The 23,424-nt window shown below is 40.1% G+C and overlaps 2 protein-coding genes across 2 annotated transcripts in view; one reads left to right on the top strand and one right to left on the bottom strand.

Annotated features, from left to right (window-relative positions):
• nmur1a (neuromedin U receptor 1a) overlaps positions 1-10,276 on the top strand; it is a 29,328-nt gene extending 19,052 nt beyond the window's left edge. The window contains exons 2-3 of the mRNA XM_088349675.1: positions 651-1,489; positions 9,891-10,276. Of these exons, the coding sequence (XP_088205801.1) occupies positions 661-1,489; positions 9,891-10,276 (1,215 nt within the window). The 5' untranslated portion in view covers positions 651-660. The remainder of the gene's footprint in view (positions 1-650; positions 1,490-9,890) is intronic.
• The window catches only part of hykk.2 (hydroxylysine kinase, tandem duplicate 2), an 82,088-nt gene that overhangs the window by 47,108 nt on the left and 11,556 nt on the right, over positions 1-23,424 (bottom strand). The window lies entirely within an intron of this gene.

Below are 23,424 nucleotides of genomic sequence, written 5' to 3'. Positions count from 1 at the left end.
TCTGTGTGATGTGACATTTGTCAATGTTCACAGCAGTTTTTGAGAATAAGTCCCGGCATTTAGAAGGACCAATGACTAAGTGCTACACTCTGGAATGATCCAACGTATGAATGTCTTTTTAATATGTTGTCTAGGAGCTCTCTTCATAGTTCAGTCAATACTATGTCAGATGAATACATAGAATAAAGATTCTTGTATATGATGGAAGGTGATGGTAGTCAGCGTCCTATCTGCATGATTTTGCAATGCCAAGACGAGTAACTCTAACCTCACACCGCAAAACTAAAGGAAAACCTTGATAACCTGCGTTGGCAATATAAGAACACAATGCTTGTTGAATTGAAGGTGAAGAAAGCCAGATTTGATTTGTAGCCATTATGCCGATCCTCAAAGCATCACATGAAGTTTCGTACATGATCACAAGCCCAGGAGAACAAACACCAGTTCAGTTCAGGGTCCCCCTTGCTCACTGCCCTGAGACAGCTAGGATGGGTTCCAGCATTATTGACCCTAATGAGGATAATCGGGTCAGAAAATTGAGGGACTAAAGTAGAGTTTAGTGAATGCGCAATTGGAACTAGTGGGGTATGGAGGATTCAATAGATTTCAGAACCACTGGTTTAAACCATGGTTATTATCATTCTTCACAGGTATTGCAAGATGACTGCAGACATAAACGGCAGTTACATGCTGGAAGAGACCGTCAATCTGACTGTGGGAGAGTTTCTAGAAAAATATCTGGGACCCCGACGCTCGCCAATGTTGCTTCCCATTTTCATCAACTACCTGGTCATATTCCTGGTAGGCGTGATTGGCAATGTGCTGACGTGCTTTGTCATTGCCCGCAATAAAGTCATGTGGACGCCGACTAACTACTACCTGTTCAGTCTGGCCATGTCGGACCTACTGGTGCTGATGCTGGGCATGCCGCTGGAGCTGTATGACTTGTGGCAGAACTACCCCTTCTTGTTCGGGAAGGGGGGCTGCTACTTTAAGGTTTTCCTCTTTGAGACCGTCTGCCTGGCGTCCATTCTCAATGTCACGGCGCTGAGCGTTGAGCGCTACATTGCTGTCGTGCACCCGCTGCGCGCCAAATATGTGGTGACACGCACACACGCCAGGAGGGTCATCCTCACCGTTTGGGGCGTGTCCATTTTGTGTTCACTTCCCAACACCAGTCTGCACGGGATCTCCTATTTGACCAGAAACTCCACTGGCCCTGACGACGTGGAGATCCCCGACTCGGCCATCTGCACGTTGGTGAAGCCTCAGTGGATTTACAACCTGATAATTCAAGTGACCACCTTACTATTTTTCTTCCTGCCCATGCTCACGATCAGTGTCTTGTACACGCTTATCGGGATGCAGCTCAAACAGGAGAGGATGCATCAAGCCATGGAAGCAAAGTCGGGAACGATCCAGGACAGTTTCTGCAGTGTCCGAACTCGACAGCAAAAGGCCAGACGACGGCAGGTCACCAAAATGTTATGTATGTCTATGCTGATTTGTTACATATTTTTGAACATATTTTAAGTTTTGGGTATTACAGTTGAAGACAAAACCTTCATACAGGGTTCGCACACTTTTACAATGACCAAATTCAAGCAGTTTTTAAGGCCTCTAAAAGCCAATTTCTCCAGTAATATTAAAAAATAAATCCGGTGTGAATCGTTTAATTTGCAGAGCCACAAATAAATCTGTGATTTACATATGCGATATTAATTTCACATTTGCATTTCTCAAGGTATATGATTCTTAGATCTTGAGTAAATCGTGAATATATTTATGGGTCTAAACAAAATTGTGTAAATATTTTTGAGACAAATCTCTCCCCATGCAGGATTGTCAAGTGACAGCATAGTAAACATATGTAAACAAAGACAAGAAAACCCCTCCACCCTACACCTCCCCGCCCCACCTCGGTTTTACTTCAAGTGGTTAGCTAAGTGCATGTATGCTTAAAAACATACACACACAAAAAAAAAAAACGGAAATTGGCATGGCGATTGAGTGGTTAGCGTGTCCACGGCACAATTCTGAGGTAATGGAATCAAAATCTATATACCAGCCTTCCTGTGCAGTTTCTATGTTCTCCCCGTGCTTGTGTGGATTTCCTCCTGGCACTCCGGTTTCCTCCCACATTTCAAAAACATGCCTGTCAGGTTAATCGGCCGGTCTAAATTGTCCCTAGGTGTAAATGAGCGAGTGAGTTGTCTTTCTCTGTGTGCCTTGCGACTGGCTGGCAACCAGTTCAGGGTGTCCCCAGCCCACAGCCCGAAGATGGCTGGGATGGGCTCCAGCACCCCTGCGACCCTACTGAGAATAAGCGGTGCAAAAAATGGATGGATGGATGTGTGTCGGACCGTCTCAATGTGTACTTTGTGTTTTCAAGTTTCAGAAAAAACATGGTGTCCATAAGCCACAAAGAAAAGAAAGGGTGTACCAGTGTACCAGTGTAGTAATAAATCCAGCCTTGGGTGCAATTCAATGAAATATAAGTGTCTGTTATACCAAATATCGCTATTCATGGGGAAGGTTGTAAATTCACCTGAAGAATAGTTGACGTAGTGTCAAAAAAGCCTTCCAAAAGTCGTGCATTTTGGGGCAGCAGTAGAACGTGACTCAAATTGCAGTGGCAACCATGGCATTTATAACACCTATCCTGGACATCTGGATAAATGCATAAGTGTTTGGACATTGATAAATGAACTCTGTCCAGAACTTTAAATTGGATAAGCCCCAGCTTAGCACAGGTGGTTGAAGATTTTATTATGGAGATCGCGCTTCCCCAAAACTCATCAACAATTCGTAGATAATTCGATTTCTGTTTCCCACGCCAGGCAAGTTTCAGTACAGCACTGGTCACTCATTGACAGTATGTCATTGTCGATGTTTGAAATCACTCCTCTCTTTAAGGGGTTAAGTAAAAGCAATTGTTCCCAGTTCTGTACTGGGGATAATGTCTGAAAACCAGTAAAGATTTTTCAGATGAAATCACAAACCTAAAAGAAACGAAAAAATGGGATTGAGGAAGATCATAAAGGTTGCAAGGTTGGCAAAGCTATCAAAAACATTGCTTTCATATAGGTCTTTTGATACCCTTATCCTGCCACACACCATACCCTGGGTCCATTAGCGTAGTAGGGAATACGTGATTGATATTAAATCAGCCAGACAAAGAAGTGGCAAAAATTTTGAAGAACTGCATAAACTGATCCCAAATCCAAGTGTTAAGCACCACTTCGTTGTCTGTATACAATGAAGGCTTTATGGGCAAAGACATCTATAGATAGGCAGGAATAGAAGAAGCCCGACAAGACTAAGGTTGAATGGGCCCCAAGAAGAATCATTGGCATTCAACAAAAAGATAAGTATGTATACATTAGCTTCCCCATAAAGTTAAATATTTGGTAGCATCAACCCACTGCTCAGTTTGCAGCTTTGCAATAAAGACCTGCAAACTCTACGTGGCTTGTCGCCCCAAACAAAATAGTTTTGTCAAGAAGATGAAGAAGAGATGTTTTGGTAAAAAAACAAAACAAAAAGGGATTGACCAGAAAAGGAAAATACATTTTGGTAATACATTCATTTTATGAACACTAATTCTGTCAATTAATGAAAAGGGTAGATTGTCAGGTTGAAAGTGATGTCAGAATGAGACAATAGACGCTTTTTGAGTTACAAAGCAAGCACAAAGCACTAGGCGACCGCACTCTTAGATTACCATGGAATAAATCCGACAGACTGAGGCGTGAGCACCTTTCTTATTCTGGTACAAGGGTTCTGATTGGAGGATAAAACAAATCATGTGAACATAGGAGGCATTCTGGTTGGTTTAGACAGAAATCACACATTTAAATGCAGTGCATAATGTTGGTCGCTAGACGGCTTGTGAGTATAATAAATGAGCAATGAGGATAGTGAAACTTTATAACACAATGCGTCTCTGTAATTTCAGGGATGCATGCTCTTGGGCAGACTCGGAATGTGGAAGGCAAGCTTTTAAGCGCACTTCCCGGCACTAAAAATGAAACTTTGTAAACATAATGCGTTTCTGTAAGTGAAAAGGAATGTGGGAGGCAGGGCCATCTTTTGAACTTGAAGGCGCTTGCCTCTGAACACCCAGTGAAATCGTACACCCACACACTTATTTAGTATACTATGAAAATATAAATGTATAAAGATATATGAGCACAAAAGTATAAAAAGTATAAGAGTAAATAAAAATACAGTGGAACCTCGGTTTTTGAACGCCTCTCAGTTTGAACAAATCGGTTCTCGACCAAAAATTTCGAGAAATTCTTGCTTTGCTTTTCGTTCAAAAAAATCGGAGTTCGAACGCCGGTACGCTAGGGGCGACGCTAGGGGCGACGCTGAGCGGCGTACGGGGGTAGATTGCCGCCACCCCTCGTGAAGAACTGTTGTCACGGCAACGCGCACTCCTTTTCTGTTTTCGTTTTTCAAAAGCGGTGAAGGGAGTATTCAACCCCTAACTATGCCTCGGAAGAAGGTTGGTGCAAGCAGCAAAGTTGCTACAGGTGAAAAAAGAGGAGTAGTGCATACAACTATTGCATTTAAGAAACTAATAATAGCAAAATATGAAGGAGGTGTGCGAGTTTCCCTTCTTTCAGGAATACAGCATGGCTTCTGCTGACCGGTAAGGAATCCTATTCATAATTATTTTCTTTATCCTTTAACCACTCACCACTTGTTGTGGAGACCCGGGTGCTAAATGACGTGTAAACGACCTGATTTTTTTATTTTTACACCTTCATGTTAGCGTAATCTTTCGTACGGAAGATTACGCTAACGCGAACGTACGATTAGCCTGGGTTAGCTTTACGTTAAATATTCAAGATAAACATTCAGGTTGTTGGAACGGATTAAAACAATTTTACATTACATTTAATGGGAAAAAAACGGCTTCGGTGATGGTACAAATCGGTTTTCGTACAAAGAAATGGAACGGATTATGGTCGAGAACCGAGGTTCCACTGTACAAGAGTATAAAAAGCACATTCAAACCATAATTTCCTTTACAGATATTGCACCATCTTTGAATGTCTATTCGCACCTTTGAAATAAAAGAACTTAAATTTACAGTTAAAAGATCAGAGAAGGATCGCGTCTCCTGCAAAAACATTACGGCAGAATTCAAGCGTTTCAAACGTGTAAAATCCTTCAATCTTTTCCCATGGCCCTTAATATTCGAGCTGACAAACTTAAGATGCATACCTGCCCCAGCTACACAGGTTTCTGCATCATTGCCGACTATTCAAAAAGACACAACCAAAATAAACATTGCAAAAGACAGACGAGGTAAGGCACCCTCCCCTTAAATCGAAAACCAACACCTGGAGTCGCCTGGAACAAATAAGGAGACGCATATGTGTAAACAACAGAGAAGCAAAACTGCTATGCAAACAGATGGCAAACAAAAGCACACACACAAACACAAAACAACATAAAGGTAAAACCCCTGTCAGTTTTGAAAAAGACAAAACCATACGCAAAATAAATATGCAATAGTGAATGAAAAAGATAGCCCCCATCAAATTACTAAAGCAAAAGGAAAAATAAAAACTAAGCAAATTACTTCAAATGGATCATATTCCAACAAAGGGAATGTAATCGGATTAAAACAAAATAATAAATCAAGTCAAATCGTTGGATCAAACAAAACAAATTATAAAACAAATGTTTTTTTTCTACTTTAATGCAGATAGTGTGGTTAATTAGCCAACAATTGGAAAGTGAAATGTAAATAATAAAAAAAAACACAATCATGATAGTACAAATCAGCAAAACATAAATTGATTGAATGAAAAATAAAATAATATTAATAGTAATAATAATAAAATCCACACAAAACTTTAAAAGTTCCGCTTTTATTTACTGTGATGTAAAATTCAAGACGTATTCACTGGCCCGCTCCACTGACACAAAATCCTTTTCCATAACATTGTAAGTGATGCGCTGGTGGGCAGGATGAAACAGGCCGCATCGCACACCGTCGCGGGCGTGAAGTTCTCTGGACCCGTCCTTGAAGGCAGCTTGTGCCTGTGCTACCTTCGAGGTGTGATCAGCAAAGACGACGATTGCAAAGCCTCGCGCATTCATATAGCCCTTAATCACAAGAAGTCTCAAAGGGCTGTACAGACCACCATCCCTGATCTAAAATCCACGTGAGGGCAAGGAAAAACGCAAAAACCTCTGCATGAGGAAAATGAAACCTTGAGAAGGGGCACCACACGAGGTAATCCCTCTTCGTGGATGACCAGGCTGCAATAAATTACACGGGTATCAACAGACAATACATAGACATCAACATGAAATATAGGTAATAACAGAATGTACGGTTGACAGCCTAGCCTAGATTTAAACACTTCCATTGAGGTTGCAGATCAAATTTCAGTTGACAAAAATTGTTGGTAATATCGTTTACACCAGTATATACCAGAGCCATATCCTCCTTGTGGGAGGTGGCTAGAGTCAAGAACACATTCACATTTCTGAATCTTTCTGGGAGATTGATATAGAGGAGGGGATTCCCAGCCCCCTCGCTCAACCCAACTGATGTGTTGGGAGTCATTAGGTGACCAAACCCCCCAATTCCAAACCCTAATGCCGAGCGCCAAGCAGGGAGGCAATGAGTACCAATGTTATAAGTCTTAGGTATGACTCAGCCGAGGATTGAACCACAAACTCCCAGTCTCGGGGCGGGCGCCATACCCCCAAGGCCACCGAGCTGGTCACAATGTAGTTTTTATCTATTGAAATTCTAAGTAAAAAAAAAAATATATTTTTTTTTTGACAGAAATTATATTTTTATTCACGCAAATTTACCTCTCTGACAAAAGACAAAGGAAATACCAGGACAAGGAAAAATAACAGCAGAAATTATTGTTGTTACTTTGTATACCGTAAATTCCGGACTATAGAGCGCACCTGATTATAAGCCGCACCCACCACATTTTGAGAGGAAAACCGATTTTGTACATACACAAGACGCACTTGTATATAAGCCGCATGTGCCCACATTTAAACATGTAACACAAACACAAAATTAACCCAAACCCGACGTCTCACGATTGAAATTAAATGTCCTTCATCAAAGTCCACAGTCCAAAAATCACAGCCGGCAAAATGAACGGAAAATGATACCGGTACTTAAGGTTTGATGCAGACCTGCAGAGTCCAGGTCCCGTTGAAAGTAATCCAAGGAAAAAAGTGTATATTTCCAAAGGTAAGGTTGGGAAAAATATATCAGATGAACACATTTACTCACGCAACTCCTTTTTCTTTAACCAACTTTTTACCCCCTCTTCTTTCCTTGTCTGTCCCTCACCTTTAGCGGTCCCCACTTAAACTCGGCACCCCGCGTTTGTTCCGCCCCTCATTTGTCATTCACCCGATCAAAACATATCAGAATAAGTGTCTAAAATAAATACAAATAAATACATTACAAAAATATACAGTTGCAAATAAATATTATGCATGGGTTACACATATTTACAAAGAAAGACGGTACACCGAGAGAGTTTTCGAAGTTTTAATAATAATAATATAGCCTTGACAGGGCAGTTAATGGTAGCAACACTCGAGCGCCGCTGGCGGCCGTTAGAAAAATTACATAAATTGGCCGCATCATTGAATAAGCCGCAGGGTTGAAAGTTAGGGAAAAAAGTAGCGGCTTATAGTCCGGAATTTACGGTACTCAATTCAGCAATCACAAAGGTCCGCAGCAAATAAATCTAGTTCCCTCGCACAGCACAGAATATTTGCACAATCATTCTGATAATGAAGCCTGCATACGGTTGTTCTTGGCCGTTCACCGGGCTTGGGTTTGGTTTAAACGCTCTGGTCGGAGCGATCCAGCAGCGGCTCCTTTTCCAATTTTTAACGCTGCTTTAAGCATCCCGGCGACAGCGGGAGTCGAGGTCGTATCTGGACTACCACAATCCAGATATTATACTGACCTGCTCTTGCGTAGTCCTCGAATTTACTCTCCATCTTCGAAACGGTTGTGGTGAAAGACCCAATGGTGGTCTTCATCACCGCGATTTTGTCGGTGCAGCCCGAGAGTGAGTGCTCCATCTCTCCCGCCGCACCCCCAATCCTAGCAAAGTTAGCATTGTTCCAGGCTTTTTTTGTTGGCTAGCTAAGTTTTCATTGCTCGCAAATCTTGTATGATGGGCAATAAAGCATCGCCAAAAGCCTCGAGGAGTTCCTTACAGAAAATATCAGCTATGAGATGTCCACCAACCAACAAGTCGAACTTGATAGCGGCCACATCTTGAATGGCTCGGGCCGACGTGTCAGCGGTAGCTGTTGCTATAGCAGGTGAAGCCTCGAGAGGCGTGGTTCCGACTTAATTGAGTCTGGACAGCGTTGCCAGCCATTAATACTGTTGAAAGCGGATTCCCGGTTGCAAAAAAGTCGAAAAAAGAAACACAATGGGATAGAAAAATTGCAAAAAGGGCACTTATACAATTTCAATCGAAAACTGATAGGAGCTTCTGCAGGCACTGCCTATTCCATTTATGCTCTGCCTCTCATTCTCTCTTTTTTCATTCCTTTTATCTCTCTTTATGTGTCACTCTTCCCCTCTCCCTTTATCTCTCTCTCGAATCCACAAACCGTGATGGAGTACTGTAAACGACTAGTCTAGGGCTCTCCAACGTGGTGCCCACAAGTACCAGGGTACTCCCTCAGGAAAGCTGAGGTGTCCACGGACTTGTTATGGTCATAGCTTACCAGTGCGGGGTCATTGCGATTTCTTAAAATGAATCTTCTTAGTGGTTGACTGAGTCTATTTAACCCTGCTTCCAAATATTAACCTGGAAATAACATAGTATGAACAGAGTAATAACATGATAAGATGTTATTGTAGAAATGCATATCTAACTCGTAGTCCTTTGCGCTACATAGTAACAAATAGTAGTTCTCAGCTTGAATAAGGGTGGACACCCCAAGATTTTTGTATTATACAATGAAATTCTATGAAGACAATGAAGTCAAAGACCAAACAACCTACCCTTTTAACAGGCCAAAGCATTTGTTTGACAAAAAATTAATTCATACTGTACTTCCATCCATCCATCCATTATCTGCACCGCTTATTCTCAGTAGGGTCGCAGGGGTACTGGAGCCCATCCCAGCTATCCTCGAGCAGTGGGCAGGGGACACCCTGAACTGGTTGCCGGACAGTCGAGGGCACACAAAGACAGACAACTCACTCATTCACACCTAGGGACAATTTGGACTGGCCAATTAACCTTACATGCATGTTTTTGGAATGTGGGAGGAAACCGGAGTGCCCGGAGGAAACCCAAGCAAGCACGGGGAGAACATGCAAACTCCACACAGGAAGGTTCGATCCCATGACCTCGGAACTGTGCCGGACACGCGCTAAACACTGCGCCGCCGTGCTGCCATATACTGTACCCGTAAACATTTATTTATTTTTTCAACAATACTCACACACTTTAGGAATATTCAGCCAATCAGAATGCAGAACATTATGCTTTATGAAAATCATTTGAGCAACAAGACTGTGCAAAATGAATCAGAATCACGTTTATTATCATTGTGTTGCTACAATAAAATTAGAGTGGAACTCCAGTTGGTAACATATACCATATATATTAATAATAAATCAATAAAGTGGTACGTATTCACATCTAAACTAAAATTTACACAAAACCAAGATATTGCACTTAGAAGTGTGTTCCAAAACTATAGTGTTGTGTGTTAACTCTAGGGAAGAATCCATCCCTCAGTCTGTTTTTCCGGGCCTTGTGGGATCTGTACCGTAGGCCTGATGGTGTACCGCATTATAACAAGGGATTACTGTATTTCTAGTCAAAAATCAATCTTTTTTTTTTCAGTTGTTTTGGTGGTGGTTTTTGGGATCTGCTGGGCCCCGTTCCACACCGACCGCTTGGTTTGGAGTTTCATCACGGAGTGGACCGACAACCGTCGGGAAATATTTGAGTACGTTCACATTATTTCCGGAGTGTTCTTCTACCTGAGCTCAGCCGTCAACCCCATTCTGTACAACTTGATGTCCACTCGCTTTCGTGAGATGTTCAGGGACGTCATGTGCCATCGTCCGCACAACGCCACGAACAGGAATTATTCTCTGAGTGTCACTCGAGTGACTCTTCGCAGCACTCTGAATGAAGCACCCCTCGCCAGTGGGGTCAACGTTCACGAAGGCGAAGCTGAAGACGGGGAGCCGGCACTCAACGAGGAGACCGCGTTCGCATGTTAGGCCTTGTGGTTTTAAACAACTACCTCTCTGAATACAGTGCCCCCCCCCAGGGACCTTTCGAAATATTGTCATGTTTCAGGCTTTAAACTAATAGATGAAAAACTCAAAATATTGTCTAAGAATCAACAACATGTAAGACACAATTGCAAAATGAAACCAAATGTGTTCAGCCTTTTATATTTTGCGAACAATGAAAAGTAGGCTTTGCAAAAGTATTGGCTCCCTTTGAGTTACTACTTTGTACAACCTCCTTTTGCTGCGATGGCGGTCACAATTCTTTTTGGTTAGGTCGACATATGTTTTGCACATCTCGAAACCGAAATATTTGCCCATCTTTCTACAAAACAGCTCAAGTTAATTAAGGTTCGATCGTGATTGTTTCTGCACAGTATTATTTGGTTCTTTCCACAAATGTTTTATAGCATTGAGGTCTGGACTTTTGCTTGGACACTCGAACTCCTTTATTTTGTTAGTTTTAAACCATTCAATTGTCGATTTTGATTTATACTTAAGGTCGTTGTCCTGTTAGAAGGTAAACCTGCATCCCATTCTCAGGTGTCTTGCATGCGCCAACAGATTTTCTGCCAAAAGTGCTCTGTATTTGGCTCTATCCATCCTCCCATCAACTTTAACTATCTTCCCAGTCCCTGCTGAAGAAAAGCAACCCCGAAGCATGATGCTGCCTCCACCATGTTTGACAGTGGGAATGGTGTTTTAGGGTGATGCGCAGTCTTACTCTTACGCCAAACGCAACGCTTTGTATTCAGACCAAATAGTTCAATTTTGGTCTCATTTGACCAGAGCACTTTGATCCACATGATGTCTCCCATGTGACTTCTTACACTCGCCAAATGGGCCTTTTCAAGTTATGCTCTCAGAAAGGACTTTCTTTTTCTTACTCTTCCACGAATGGCATATTTATGCAGAGTACAACTATTAGTTGTCTTGTTTGCAGATCGTCTCACCTCAGCATTCTATGCCTCAATGTCATCTAATTTGATAATGAACCTCTTGGTTGCTTCTATGATTAGTTTTATGATTGTTTGGTTTAAAGGGACGGCCAGATTTTGGTATGTTTTCAGTGGTTTTATGCTCTCTCCATCTTGATACTTTTGCATGCATGGTGTTCTGGGAGATGTGTATATATTGTGAAATTTTCTTGTGTCCAATTTCTGCTTTGAACATTTCCATGACTTTATCCCAGACCTGCCCCGTGTGTTCTTTGGTCTTCAAAATGCTGTCTTTTTGCAGTTTCTGCTTTCACAGACCTCTGAGCCCATTACAGAGCAGGTGCATTTAAACTGAGAATTAATGGCTTACAGGTGCTCTCTGTCATCTTTAGTTGTTCAGGTCAACATTGGATCATTCAGAAGTCATCAGGGTACTTATGGAGTCAGTTGGCTAAGCTGAGAGAACGAAGGGCCAATTTTTTTTGCAAGACCTCCTTTTCATTTTAATAAAAAAAATATAAAATGTCAAAATGAACTAATTCCACTTCATTATAGTATCTCACCCTTTGTTGATTCTTGTAAAAGATTTTCATTTATTTAGCTTTAAGTTTGAATCCTAAAATGACAAAAAGTTAATTGGTGGGCGAATAGTTTAGCCAGGCACTGTATAACCATGAGCGTGGAATCAGGTGACTGATTTCAGGAGGCGCATGTCCAAATTGTGCCAAACTGATGTGCTGAACGATCATGAGTGTTCTCTAGTGGTAGCTTCAGGGACTTCTCGTACACTGAATTTTTCTTTGTAAAGCTTCGAGATTTTTGTTAGAAAAAAACTTGGGTATGGAAATTTTTGTTTGCAAAGGTTCTTATATAGAGGTACCACTGTATGACAATCAAACTTCTTGTTTGGCTGTCGTTAAACGTTTGGGGCTAAGTTACAACAACAAATGTTGACTGATGTGTTAACAAGACCCATATGCGCTACAATAAAAGCGCGTGGTGTAGGGTTGGGGTGCAGATGATAAGGGTGGGCGATACTGGGGCTTTTGGTATTGCTCAAAAGGTATAACAGAAGAAAAAAAATTAAATATTAATATTGCAACTGTTTCAGAAGAAAAGTCAAGAAACCCAAACAAAAAAAAGCTGCAGTGAAAATACAAATACAGAGATACCTTGGTTCCCACGGTCAATGGGGTCCAGAATCACTCACAAAAAGTGAAAACCCGAAAAGTAGTGTCGCACCTTTTTTTTTGTTTAGGAGAGCTTCATTAGGGCAGACTTGCCAACTTAACGAATAAGGGAGCGAGAGAGAGAACAAATTGAAACCCAGTACTATTTTCAAGCAGTTGATACTTTTTTGATCAAAGCCCTGCTGACTGAGAGAGAGCCAGAGAGAGAGAGAGAGAGAGAGAGAGAGAGAGAGACAGAGAGAGAGAGAGAGAGCCAGAGAGAGAGAGGTGCATCACTTTGGCAACAAACCAAAGGCGCGGGACACAAATTCTCACCGAGATGCAGACAGAACACGGAGCAGGTGTCTGCTCACAGACAATACAGTATGAAAGACTCTATTATATGAATTGGCCAATCGGCATTGGAGATGTCAAGTCAAGGGGAGCTTGCCGATCAGGGTAAATCTTGGCTGCAACCAATTCCTATTATTAATTTTTTTTTTTTTTTAATGAACTTTGAAAACGGGTCATATTGTGTAAAACTGTGGTTCTTAACTTGTTTGACCATGACTCTGGTCAAGGGAAATCCACTTCTCAAATGTATCCAATGAAAGACTAAATATTAAAGCAGAGAAAGTTGAATATATACTGTATATACACTAAAAAAAAAAAAAAAAAAGAATAAAAAAATGACCAGCAAAAACAAAACGACTTCAACTACCATATAGTTCATACATATAAGGCTACATCACAAAGCTATCCCCAAAACTGCTTTGAAATAGCAACTTACCAAAATATATTCTAAATATTAACGTGTCTACAAAAAAAAATAATGCCGTGAAACAAGTCGGAAGCAGGAAGTAGGAACTAGTTTGCGTAGACGTCCTCACACTTTAATTGAGAAAGAAAGAAGTTGTGCAAAACACAAACGGACCAGATCAAAAAAACAAAACGGGTCAAACACAGGCAAAACTACAAACTAGGCATTTCCAGAATCATACAGAACTTTCAGGAAACTCTCAGAATGTTACGAAGTGCAACAACGTCCAACAAGCACAACAAGTATAACCAAGCCTAAACAAGCTTTCAACAACGATCTGGCAAAGCGCAGTTCAAAAGAGTGCGTTTAAGTACCCACAGAAGTAATCAGAAAATGCGAGCCGGTGTCAAGGCACGGGGCAAGTTTGGCGCCATGGCAACCATGCAAGACCTGACAAATAATTATTTAATTCTGTAGTTAATCAAGATAAATATGCTGGTAAAAAGCCACAAATATAACATATTTGAACCACTTACTGTAGCTTGTAGCAATGCTTCAATGGCTTGACACATGTACACAGTTTCCGTATTTTGCAATCATTTCCCTCTTTGACTCAATCGTTGCAGTCACTGTCTTCCACTTGTCCTTACCCTTATCACCGGAATAGGGAAATAAAACTAAACAACTCACAATAAAATTAAATGTGGTCCCTCTCGACGCGATTGACTGAACAGATTGAGCTTTTGCATTAAGCCATCCACTGTTAAGGATGATTGACCTGCCATTTTTCAATTTCTAAGCATTATTTTGCCATGGACCCACTAAAAACGGCTCTGCAATCCACTTGTGGGTCAAGTCCCACCAGTTGAAAGCACTGGTTTAGGCCATGTCCCAAAACTGGCTTTTGTTTAAAACAACCTCGAAAGTCGGGTCATTTTGTTTCAGCTGGTTGAAAAAGGATATCATTTATTAAAACCACTTTAATCTAAACAAAAGATCAAGCTCTGGCTTTTTTTCCATCAGCCCTTGTTTTTTTTTTTTATTAAATGCATATTTAATTGATGTATGTATTTTTCTTATTTTTTCAACTGTTTAGCAAAGTTGATGATTTTGAATTCATAGTAACCTTGTATTTAATAAAGAAGTTAAGTGTAAACCAATCAATGAATCAGGAAAAAACTGAAAATAGGGTCACATTGTACAAAACAACAACCAAAATGTGTCTGAAATACAAGTTCTGTGTAGAAACCGATCGATACCCATGAAACTGTCTCAGATGACTTTATCACACTGCAAAAGACTAGCAGGGTAACAGTGCATGTATCCTTGTTTTTTTTGGTACATTTGGCACTGCACGGGCATGCTGAGCTCTCACCTGGAATATGAGACGAAGCACAGGGGATGGAAACAAGCTCGCACTCCAAAAGTGCAGTTTTGGTCATGCAGAGACTATTCATATGAAATGTGCTCTAATCCAGTGATTGTCTACTGGTCTGGTTTAAGGACTTAATTACAGGCTGCAAAAACAAATCTGCTTCTCAAATGTATTGAATGAAATGCAGTTCAAACTAGAGATCGTGAAATATATGGTATTTACAGTTAAAAAAAAAGACGCGCAGAACCGAAACGACTTCAAGTCAAATAAGTAATAATATTCTCTCCAATACTCAATCTGCTGCATTTTAAATGAAAACTATAATGCTTGAAATGCTATTTAAAAAAAAAAAAAACTCTTCTGCTGTTTTGTCTACCAAAAAAGTGAACTGCACTCATTTGGCAACCATCCATTATCCCTGGTTGCAAATTACTGCGAGCAGGAACCGTCAGACCGCCCTTTTGTCTGCAGTTGTGCCGTTCTGCTCGTCTGGAATGAAAAGCACAATTGTTGCTGCGATCCATTATCGCCAATGGACTATTGCTGATAACTGGGGCTAAGAGAGCAAATTGGGGTTATGTATGGCAGGCTCTTTCATTTTTGTCCGCCAAAAATGAACAGCACACATGCGGCTGCGAGCTATTATCTCCGGTCGATTATAAGTGCAAGCCGGTGTCGGCAGAGTGCAGGTTAAAGTGGGGGGAAGGGGTACTAATCAATGTTGTTTGATATTGTAGGGAGGGTTTCTGGTCTCCCTTACCCGCGATCAATAGATCACTGTGTTTGAGTTTTGCAACGCTCAAAATGTGTCAATAGACTACACTGGTTTTTTTTCCTGGGCTGTGAAATAGTCAACTCCTGTCAACTCATGATTGCGCGGCATTATCGCCATCTATTGTTACGGAGTGTAATTGACAGTCTGCTGTTTTATATCAATTATTAATTGTTAATTATTTTGCCAAGGAAAAGGGCCGTAACCTACTGAGATTGGGTCCACGGCCCACTTTTTAGTCCAGACCCACCAGTCATGAAACACTGCTCTATTCTACAATTTTTAAAACAGCAGCATTGAAAATGTTACAGGTTAAAGAGTTAACACATTTGTGGACATTGAAGTGTATTTTTATTGAATTGGAGTTTTCAGATTCAGAGCTGCTGCTAAATTTGTATTGCTCATGTCTTTAAAGGGACACTGTGCTAATTGACCATTGAATGCAGCTTAGTTGTGTAGTGGAACCAAAAACGAGTGCAACAAAGCACAAAGAAGATTACAAACTACAAAGATTCAAAGTGGCTAAATTGCAGAATTTTGTTTATTTGCCTAGCCTTTAATGAGGTTTTTGGCCTTTTTGGAACACCCTTAGCAACAAGTTGGTGGATAATCCAAGCACCCTAATCAGTTGGTGCCTAATAATACATAGTGTAATTTAAGATAGTGTTTCTTAACTGGTTGGTCGGGATGTAAAAGTGGGTCACGGACCCATTTTCAGGAGGTCGAAATCCTTTTTCTTGGTGAGATAATGTTAAGAAGAAAAGAAAGGATGGTCAACCACTCTCCTTAGTAGTACATGGCGATAATACCCTGCTCAATATCTTTTACCTGTTCAGTCAATCTGTGTGTTTAGCAGTGACCACATTTCATTTTATTGTGAATTTGTTGGTTTTATTTTCTCTTTCTTCCCATAATAATTGGCCCGAAGAAAGTTAGTGATAGGGGGAAGTAAAAGTGGAAACCAAAACGAAGTACGAGTGTCTGCCACTCAAGTCAAGTCATATATATTTGTGCCACCCTTAATCACAAAATGTCTCAAAGGATTGAACAAGTTACAGTTACACCATCCCCTGATCTGAACTATCATGCGGGCAAAGGAAAAACTCAAAATCTGGAAAACCTCAAAAACCTCAAAGCACTGCTTTTAAGTACAGAAAATGAGTTAAAATATAGTTTTAGCTTTTTACCACCATGTTTATTTTCATTAACTACATAAATAAATATTTGTATCAATGTTTATGCGTAAGTTTTTTCCGTGATTTGGGTCACAGCTTGTAATTAGGGTGGCATGGTGGGTCCTGAAGTCAGACCAGTTGAGTACCAATGATTTAAAAGAAAATATCATAGTTGCACGTTTTTCTAAAATAACAAAAAAAAAAGATTGAAACATTTAAATATGTTGATAAGTATTGACTTTAGTGAATACATGTATAGATTTATTTGATGTGGGCAGTTTCGAATTTTGAGCTTAAATCTCTTTCAATCACAGCCATGCCAATGAAAGAATTTCCTGGCAGTGAACCAAACTGTGACCTCAAACTTCATGTACAGAGACTCAAAATAGTTTGTGTGCCGTTGATTTTAACAGCAGTAGTTGTTAAAGTATTGCCATGATTTATGTATTCAAAGACAATAACGACACACATTCGAAGCGCCCATTAATAACTTGTGTTTATGCTATTGCAGATGTGATCTTGAATCATTTCTTATTATTGTTGACATTTACACAATTGTGTTATTCAAAACCAGCTCAAATAAAGAAATGTTTGTCTAAATTTGACAGTTGTGTTTATCATTCGTCTTATCTTACAGTGTCACAGGTGATCTTATTTTAAAGTGCAAGGGTCATGCAAGGTTTTGAACGAAAAAGTGCTCAAGCAACCGTAGAAACAAAGATTACTGCTTATAAATGATGCATATAAACACAATGCTTATTTATAAAGGGAGCAAAGAAGCGCTGATAATGGAAGTTAGATGATGACGACTCAAAGTCAAAAAGCAGCTGTGCATGCCTTGATGGGGGTGCAACACTCCCCTTATTGCAATAATGAATTACAGTGTGTCACTGCATTGGACCCCTGTTTTCTCAGCTCAGCCAAACTGACCTCATAAGTTCCTTTATGACTTCTGGATGTTTACATTTCGACCTATATACTTAATTTCACAACATGTAAACCTCTCCCAGAGGACAGCGCCAGCAATAATATCAAAATATAGAGGGCATAAAACCAGTGCAAACTTACCAAAGCCTGGCCATCCCTCTAAACTTTCGGCCCAAACAACAAGAAAACTAATCAGAGAAGCAACCAAAAGACCCATGATAACATTGGATGACCTGCAGGTAGATGTAAGGTCTTGAGCCCGGGCCCATACCTGAACATGAACCTGAAATTCGGGCTGTGTTCATGCTTAGAATGTCAATCATTGAGTCGGGCCGGTCGGGCTTCTCTCTCGCATTTTTTCTTCTCCCCTTCATGGAGGATCTACACAACATGCACTCAAGTAATTATTTAGATTAAAAAAATGCTTACAAACTATCAGTTTAACTTAAAATCCAAATAAATCCAAATGTGTTGGGGGAAAAGTTGAGCAGCTTCCTCCCTCCACCTCCCTCACGTCAGACGTCATTTCTGCTTCTTGCCAATCAATAGCTTACAAGCTTTACATACTTTCTTTCGGCTTTTTGGGCAAATCTTTCACTCTTTGCAGCTTGTAATCTGCAGAATATGATTTTCCTTTCGGTGCCATTTCGTTCAGGTGCATTTTCACTTCACTGCACGTCATAAAAATGCGCACTTCGGAGCCAAACCATTCATTCAGGCACTGCACTTGCTGTGCACACCTAATAAGTGTGAATAGGATGTGAATCGGGTGGCGACTAATTTAGGATGATGTATCCTTCATGGGTTGAACATGCATTTGATGAAATGGGTCGTTTGAGACATTGCTCCGAAGAACGGTGTTCTTTGATTAAAACGTTGATTGGGGAGGAAAGAACCCATAAAGAGGTACAAAAAAGTTTTGGCTGTTCAGATAAAGTGATCTCCAATAGGTAGAAAAACAGTAGACACATGGAAGTAACCTGAAGACACCTATTAAAATGGAGAATAACCAGGATGGCAGAGGCTCAACCAATGATCAGCTCCAGGACGATCAAACACAGTCAACAATAAGTGGGACACAATCATGAAGTGGAACACACTTTATTTGAAATTTTAAACCTGAGACTGGGACGGAGATTTCTCTTCCAACAAGACAATGATCCAAAACATAAAGGAAAAGCTACAATGAAATGGTTCACCAAAAACATCTCAAGGTGTTAGAATGGCCAAGTCAAAGTCCAGACCTCTATACAATTGAGAATCTGTGGAAAGAACTGAAAACTGCTGTTCACAAACGCTTTCCATCCAACTTCACTGAGCTTGAGCTGTTTTGCAAGGAGGAATGGGCAAAAATATCAGTTTCTCGATGTGCAAAACTGATAGACATACTCCGAGCGACTTGCAGCTGTAATCGCAGCAAAAGGTGGCACTACAAAGTATTAACTCAATGGGGCTGAATAATTTTGCACACCCACTTTTATGTTTTTTTATTTGTTAAAAAAGTTTAAAATATCCAATAAAGTGTGTTCCACTTCATGATTGTGTCCCAATAATTGTAGATTCTTCACAATAAATTACAGGTTTATCTCTTGATGTCTGAAGTCTGAAATGTGGCAAAAGGTCACAAAATTCAAGGGGGGCAATACTAGCCTCACGTGATGAACATGTTTTATGACGAATACCTTTATTCATTCATAATATTTTGAAGAATAACAACACATGGGGTCATTTTTGACATCACTTTTGCATCCAAGGCTTAATTCTATCAGCATTGAACCAACCAAATAGGTTTACATTAAAGAGATTATTTAAAAGGGGGGGAAGTTTCTCCCCCGAGGCCATCACCACCCTAAATGAGTGCACAAAAATGTAAAAACATATCTTGTGACTTATCGTGTTTATTTTCTTTTTACATTGTTGCTGCTAAATGTTTTTGCTCGAATAATTTTCGAGTGATTTGGATTTTGTTGCTGCTAAATGTTATTGAACGTCATTTTGCAGTATTATTACAATGCACTATTGACATACCTTTTCATTCAAACACATTGCGCAATTAACTAGCAGGGCGCACGCTTCACCGGCACGACCAAGACGGAGACTCCGGTAAAAACAGGAGTGGGGGACTATGCGCTGCAATAACAGCCGAATCATTGACACACTGCTCACTCGATATAGAGTTTCTGGCAGTATCATGTAGACCCTTCTATCTACCGAGAGAGCTCACCTTTTTATGAAAACTACGAAAATTGAGAAGAAATTTTCATTTTTTTCCTCTAGCTGGTGCCCTCGTTTTTTTAAAAAAAGGCTACCAAAGTTGAATACATTCCCAATGTATCTTTCAACAGAGTGCCACGGAGAGGAATCAATTATTATCACAAAGCTTTATGAAATCAGTCGCCCATGACTATTTACATTTTAATCACTAAATCTGTTTATCATTTAACAGTTTTATTCATACCAAATGTAAACAATAACATTATTAAGGATAGCTACTTTGTTGTTTAGACTTCAATTGATAACATTTTCTAAGAAATGGGTTCATCCAAAAGTGGGGCTTTTAAATGTTACTAGGATTTTTTTTTTCTTCTTATCCAAAGATTTTCTCGATCCGTTCTGAAATACAATTTTCAACATTTGGCAACTCTGTAGAACATCTGTTAGGCAAACATCGATACTATTAGTGCATAGGGTTAGTGTACTCCTAGTTTCTGAGTATTAATCGGATGCAAACATTTGGGCACCTTCGCAAGTTTTGACACTGTCCGGACAGCTGGTATTTTTATTCCCTTAATCCTAGTTTAGATGGTGCCATCAATTTCAACCAAGAAAAACCCTGATGAGGTAGAGCTCTTTTGACTAGGAGTGGGGAATGGAAACAATTATATTGTTTCGATCAGAGTCAATGCGGGGAGGTATCGATCAATACAAATACAAAACGTTTTTTTTTTTGCTTGCAAATGTCATAATCGTTTAATAATTGGTTTGTGATTATGACAAACAAGTCAAGTCATGTTTATTTGTTTAGCCCTTAATCCCAAGGAGTCTCAAAGGGCTGCAAAAACCACAGAGTATTGCAAACCACAGATTATTAGTACACTATTCCCTGATCTAAAACCTACATGAGGGCAAGTAAAAACTCAAAAACCTCAACATGAAGAAAATGAAGAAACCTTGTGAAGGGACCGCACACGAGGTAATCCCCCTTCCAGGACGACCAGGCTGCAATGGATGTTTTAATAACATTGGGGCCCAACTGGAGAACGCTATCGAACCTGCGGATCTCTTCTTGGCTCTTGGGTTCAGTAGTAGACCACCATTTTCAGAGTGAAGGCTCCGGACCGAAACATAGGGGGAAATTAAATCTGAAACATATGAGGGAGCAAGTCCATGCATGATTTTGTATGCTACCAACAGAACTTTAAAATCAAATCTTAAGCTAACAGGGAGCCAATGCAGGTTAGCTAAAATCGGGGTAATGTGATCAAACTTTCTTGTCTTAGTCAAAAGCCTCTCTGCAGCATTTTGTACCAGCTACATGCTCTTGATTTTGGACTAAACACATCACAAAGATTTTAAGCACTAAAAAGGTTGTATTTCTTTATCCTCACTGTAAAACTGGGCCTGGAGTGCAACGTCCAATTTCGTTGTCACTAAATAGTCAACCCATGTTGTAACAATGACAATCAAGGTATATTCTGTTCTATATCTCTCACTCTGTAAGCACTATGTCGTAAATCCTTACTATGCCTTTTCTTCTGACAGACTTTTCTCTTTGAAGTTTTTATATATTGTTTAACCTGGAGTGCCATGTCTAATTCTGTTGCATACAATGTTTACTTTTTAACCAATGACGATTAAGACAATTCAGTTCAATTTAACTCGATTGTCCAAAAAAGTGCTTATTAGCGTGGCCTTAGAAAAATCTAAATGTTCTTAAAATACTATTGTCTTTTAAGAAAATTATTATTGTAATGACATTTATGTTTTGAAATGGGTATCTGGGTGTGTTTTGGGTTTCTGTTATTAGCAGATTTCGAAGTCAGTGACTAGGGCAACGCGAAAACATGATCTTCAGGCAACGTGGATGGACAACAGCTGGCTAACGTGCCTGTTTTTCTCTTGATGCACTATTTCAGACGTGTTCAACCATAAGCAGAGTTTTCTGATATCGCTCATCTCCCAGGGCACTTTCAAGTGTTTTGAAAGTCATGGTTTACGTGCTTGGAAGATGCTGAAAGCCCTTCAATTAATTGGTGAAAAAAAAGATAAAGTGATGACAGAATTCTGGAAGCAGCTCAACATGTGAAGTGACTACTGCTCTTAGAGATGAGGTTCTTAATCACCACGTTGCTTGGATTGGGTTGAATATCCATCCAAATCAATGCATAGGCACACGTAAATCCGTGAGAGGACTGGCATCAGTTAGATCCTTCTGGGCTTAAGCAGGAGCTTCTGAACCTCTATGTTCATTAATGAGTTGTGATCACTCAACTCAGATTGTTTATTCCAGTTCTTTCCAGCGGGTGGATCTTGACTCAAAAGTGGGTTGCAGATCCATTTTCAGAAGGTCGCGGGCCTTATCCTTGGCAAAAGAATGCTAAGAAGAATAAACAGACTTTCAGTTACACTCCTTTACAGTAGATGGTGATAATGGACTGCTCAATCTCTTTTACCTGTTTAGGCAATCTGCGCTTTTGAGAGGGACCACATTTAATTTTTGTTTTGGTTTTGTTGGTTTTATTCCCCCTTTCTGCCCATAATAATCAGTCACAAGAAAGTTAGTGATAAGGAGAAGGAAAATTGGAAAACAGTGACACAACCATGGAGTCAGAGAATGAAACGATCATTTAAAATATTGATATTATTGATACAAAGCAAGTACAGTGGAACCTCGGTTCTCGACCATAATCCGTTCCAGAACCCTGTTCGAAAACCAATTTGGTCGATCACCGAAAATCGTTTTTCCCATTAAAAGTAATGTAAAATTGTTTTAATCCGTTCCAACAACCTGAATATTTACCACAAACGTAAACATGAAGCTAACCCAGACTAATCGTACGTTCGCGTTAGCATAATCTTCCGTACGAAAGATTACGCTAACATGAACGTGTAAAAATTAAAAAAATCAGGTCGTTTACACGTCATTTAGCACCCGGGTCTCCACAACAAGTGGTGAGCGGTTAAAGGATAAAGAAAAGATTTATGAATAGGATTTCTTACCTTTGTAGTGCTCAGCAGAAGCCATGCTGTATGTATAGCAAGATCGGAAACTCGCACACCTTCTTCATATTTTGCTATTATTTCTTTCTTAAATGCAATAGTTGTACGCACTACTCTTTTTTTTTCACCTGTAGCAACTTTGCTGCTTCCACCGACCTTCTTCCGAGGCATAATTAGGGGTTAAAACACACCGTTCACCGATATTAAAAACACAAGCAAAAAGAAGTGCACGCTCACGTGACAACAGTTCTTTACGAGGGGTGGGGGCAATCTACACCCGTACGCCGCTCAGCATCGCCCCTAGCGTACCGGCGTTCGAACTCCGATTTTTTGAACGAAAAGCGAAGCAAGAATTTCTCGGAATTTTTGGTCGAGAACCGATTTGTTCGAACTGAGAGGCGTTAGAAAACCGAGGTTCCGCTGTACTTGGATCAGATCAATATAGTATTGGAATCAATAATTCTACCTTGCATCACAGCGTCAATTGACACGTTCTATTATCGACTTAATATTCAAAATATGGTACAATAGAAGGTATTTTAGTTGTCTTCTAGACATCGTTATATAGTATTAGTGTTTTCGTTCCATTGCAATTTTTTCTGGGGGGGGGTTTGACTTTTATCCTGAAAGAGTTGTTGTAGTGGAAGTTGTATTTATACTTTTAAAGGTTTTTACATTGTCTGATTTAGACTATTTGCACTTTGACTTCTTGTTCAAAAATTGAAGTTTTTTAGTTGTCTTGTTGATATTCTTATACAGTATTTGTATTTTTGCTACATTGCTTTTTGGGGGGTTGGACT

This window comes from Urocampus carinirostris, chromosome 12 (genome assembly GCF_059441175.1).
Source record: "Urocampus carinirostris isolate Australia breed hairy pipefish chromosome 12, RoL_Ucar_1.0, whole genome shotgun sequence".
In the NCBI taxonomy this organism is placed as follows: domain Eukaryota; kingdom Metazoa; phylum Chordata; class Actinopteri; order Syngnathiformes; family Syngnathidae; genus Urocampus; species Urocampus carinirostris.
This window is presented reverse-complemented; position numbering and strand designations above follow the sequence as displayed.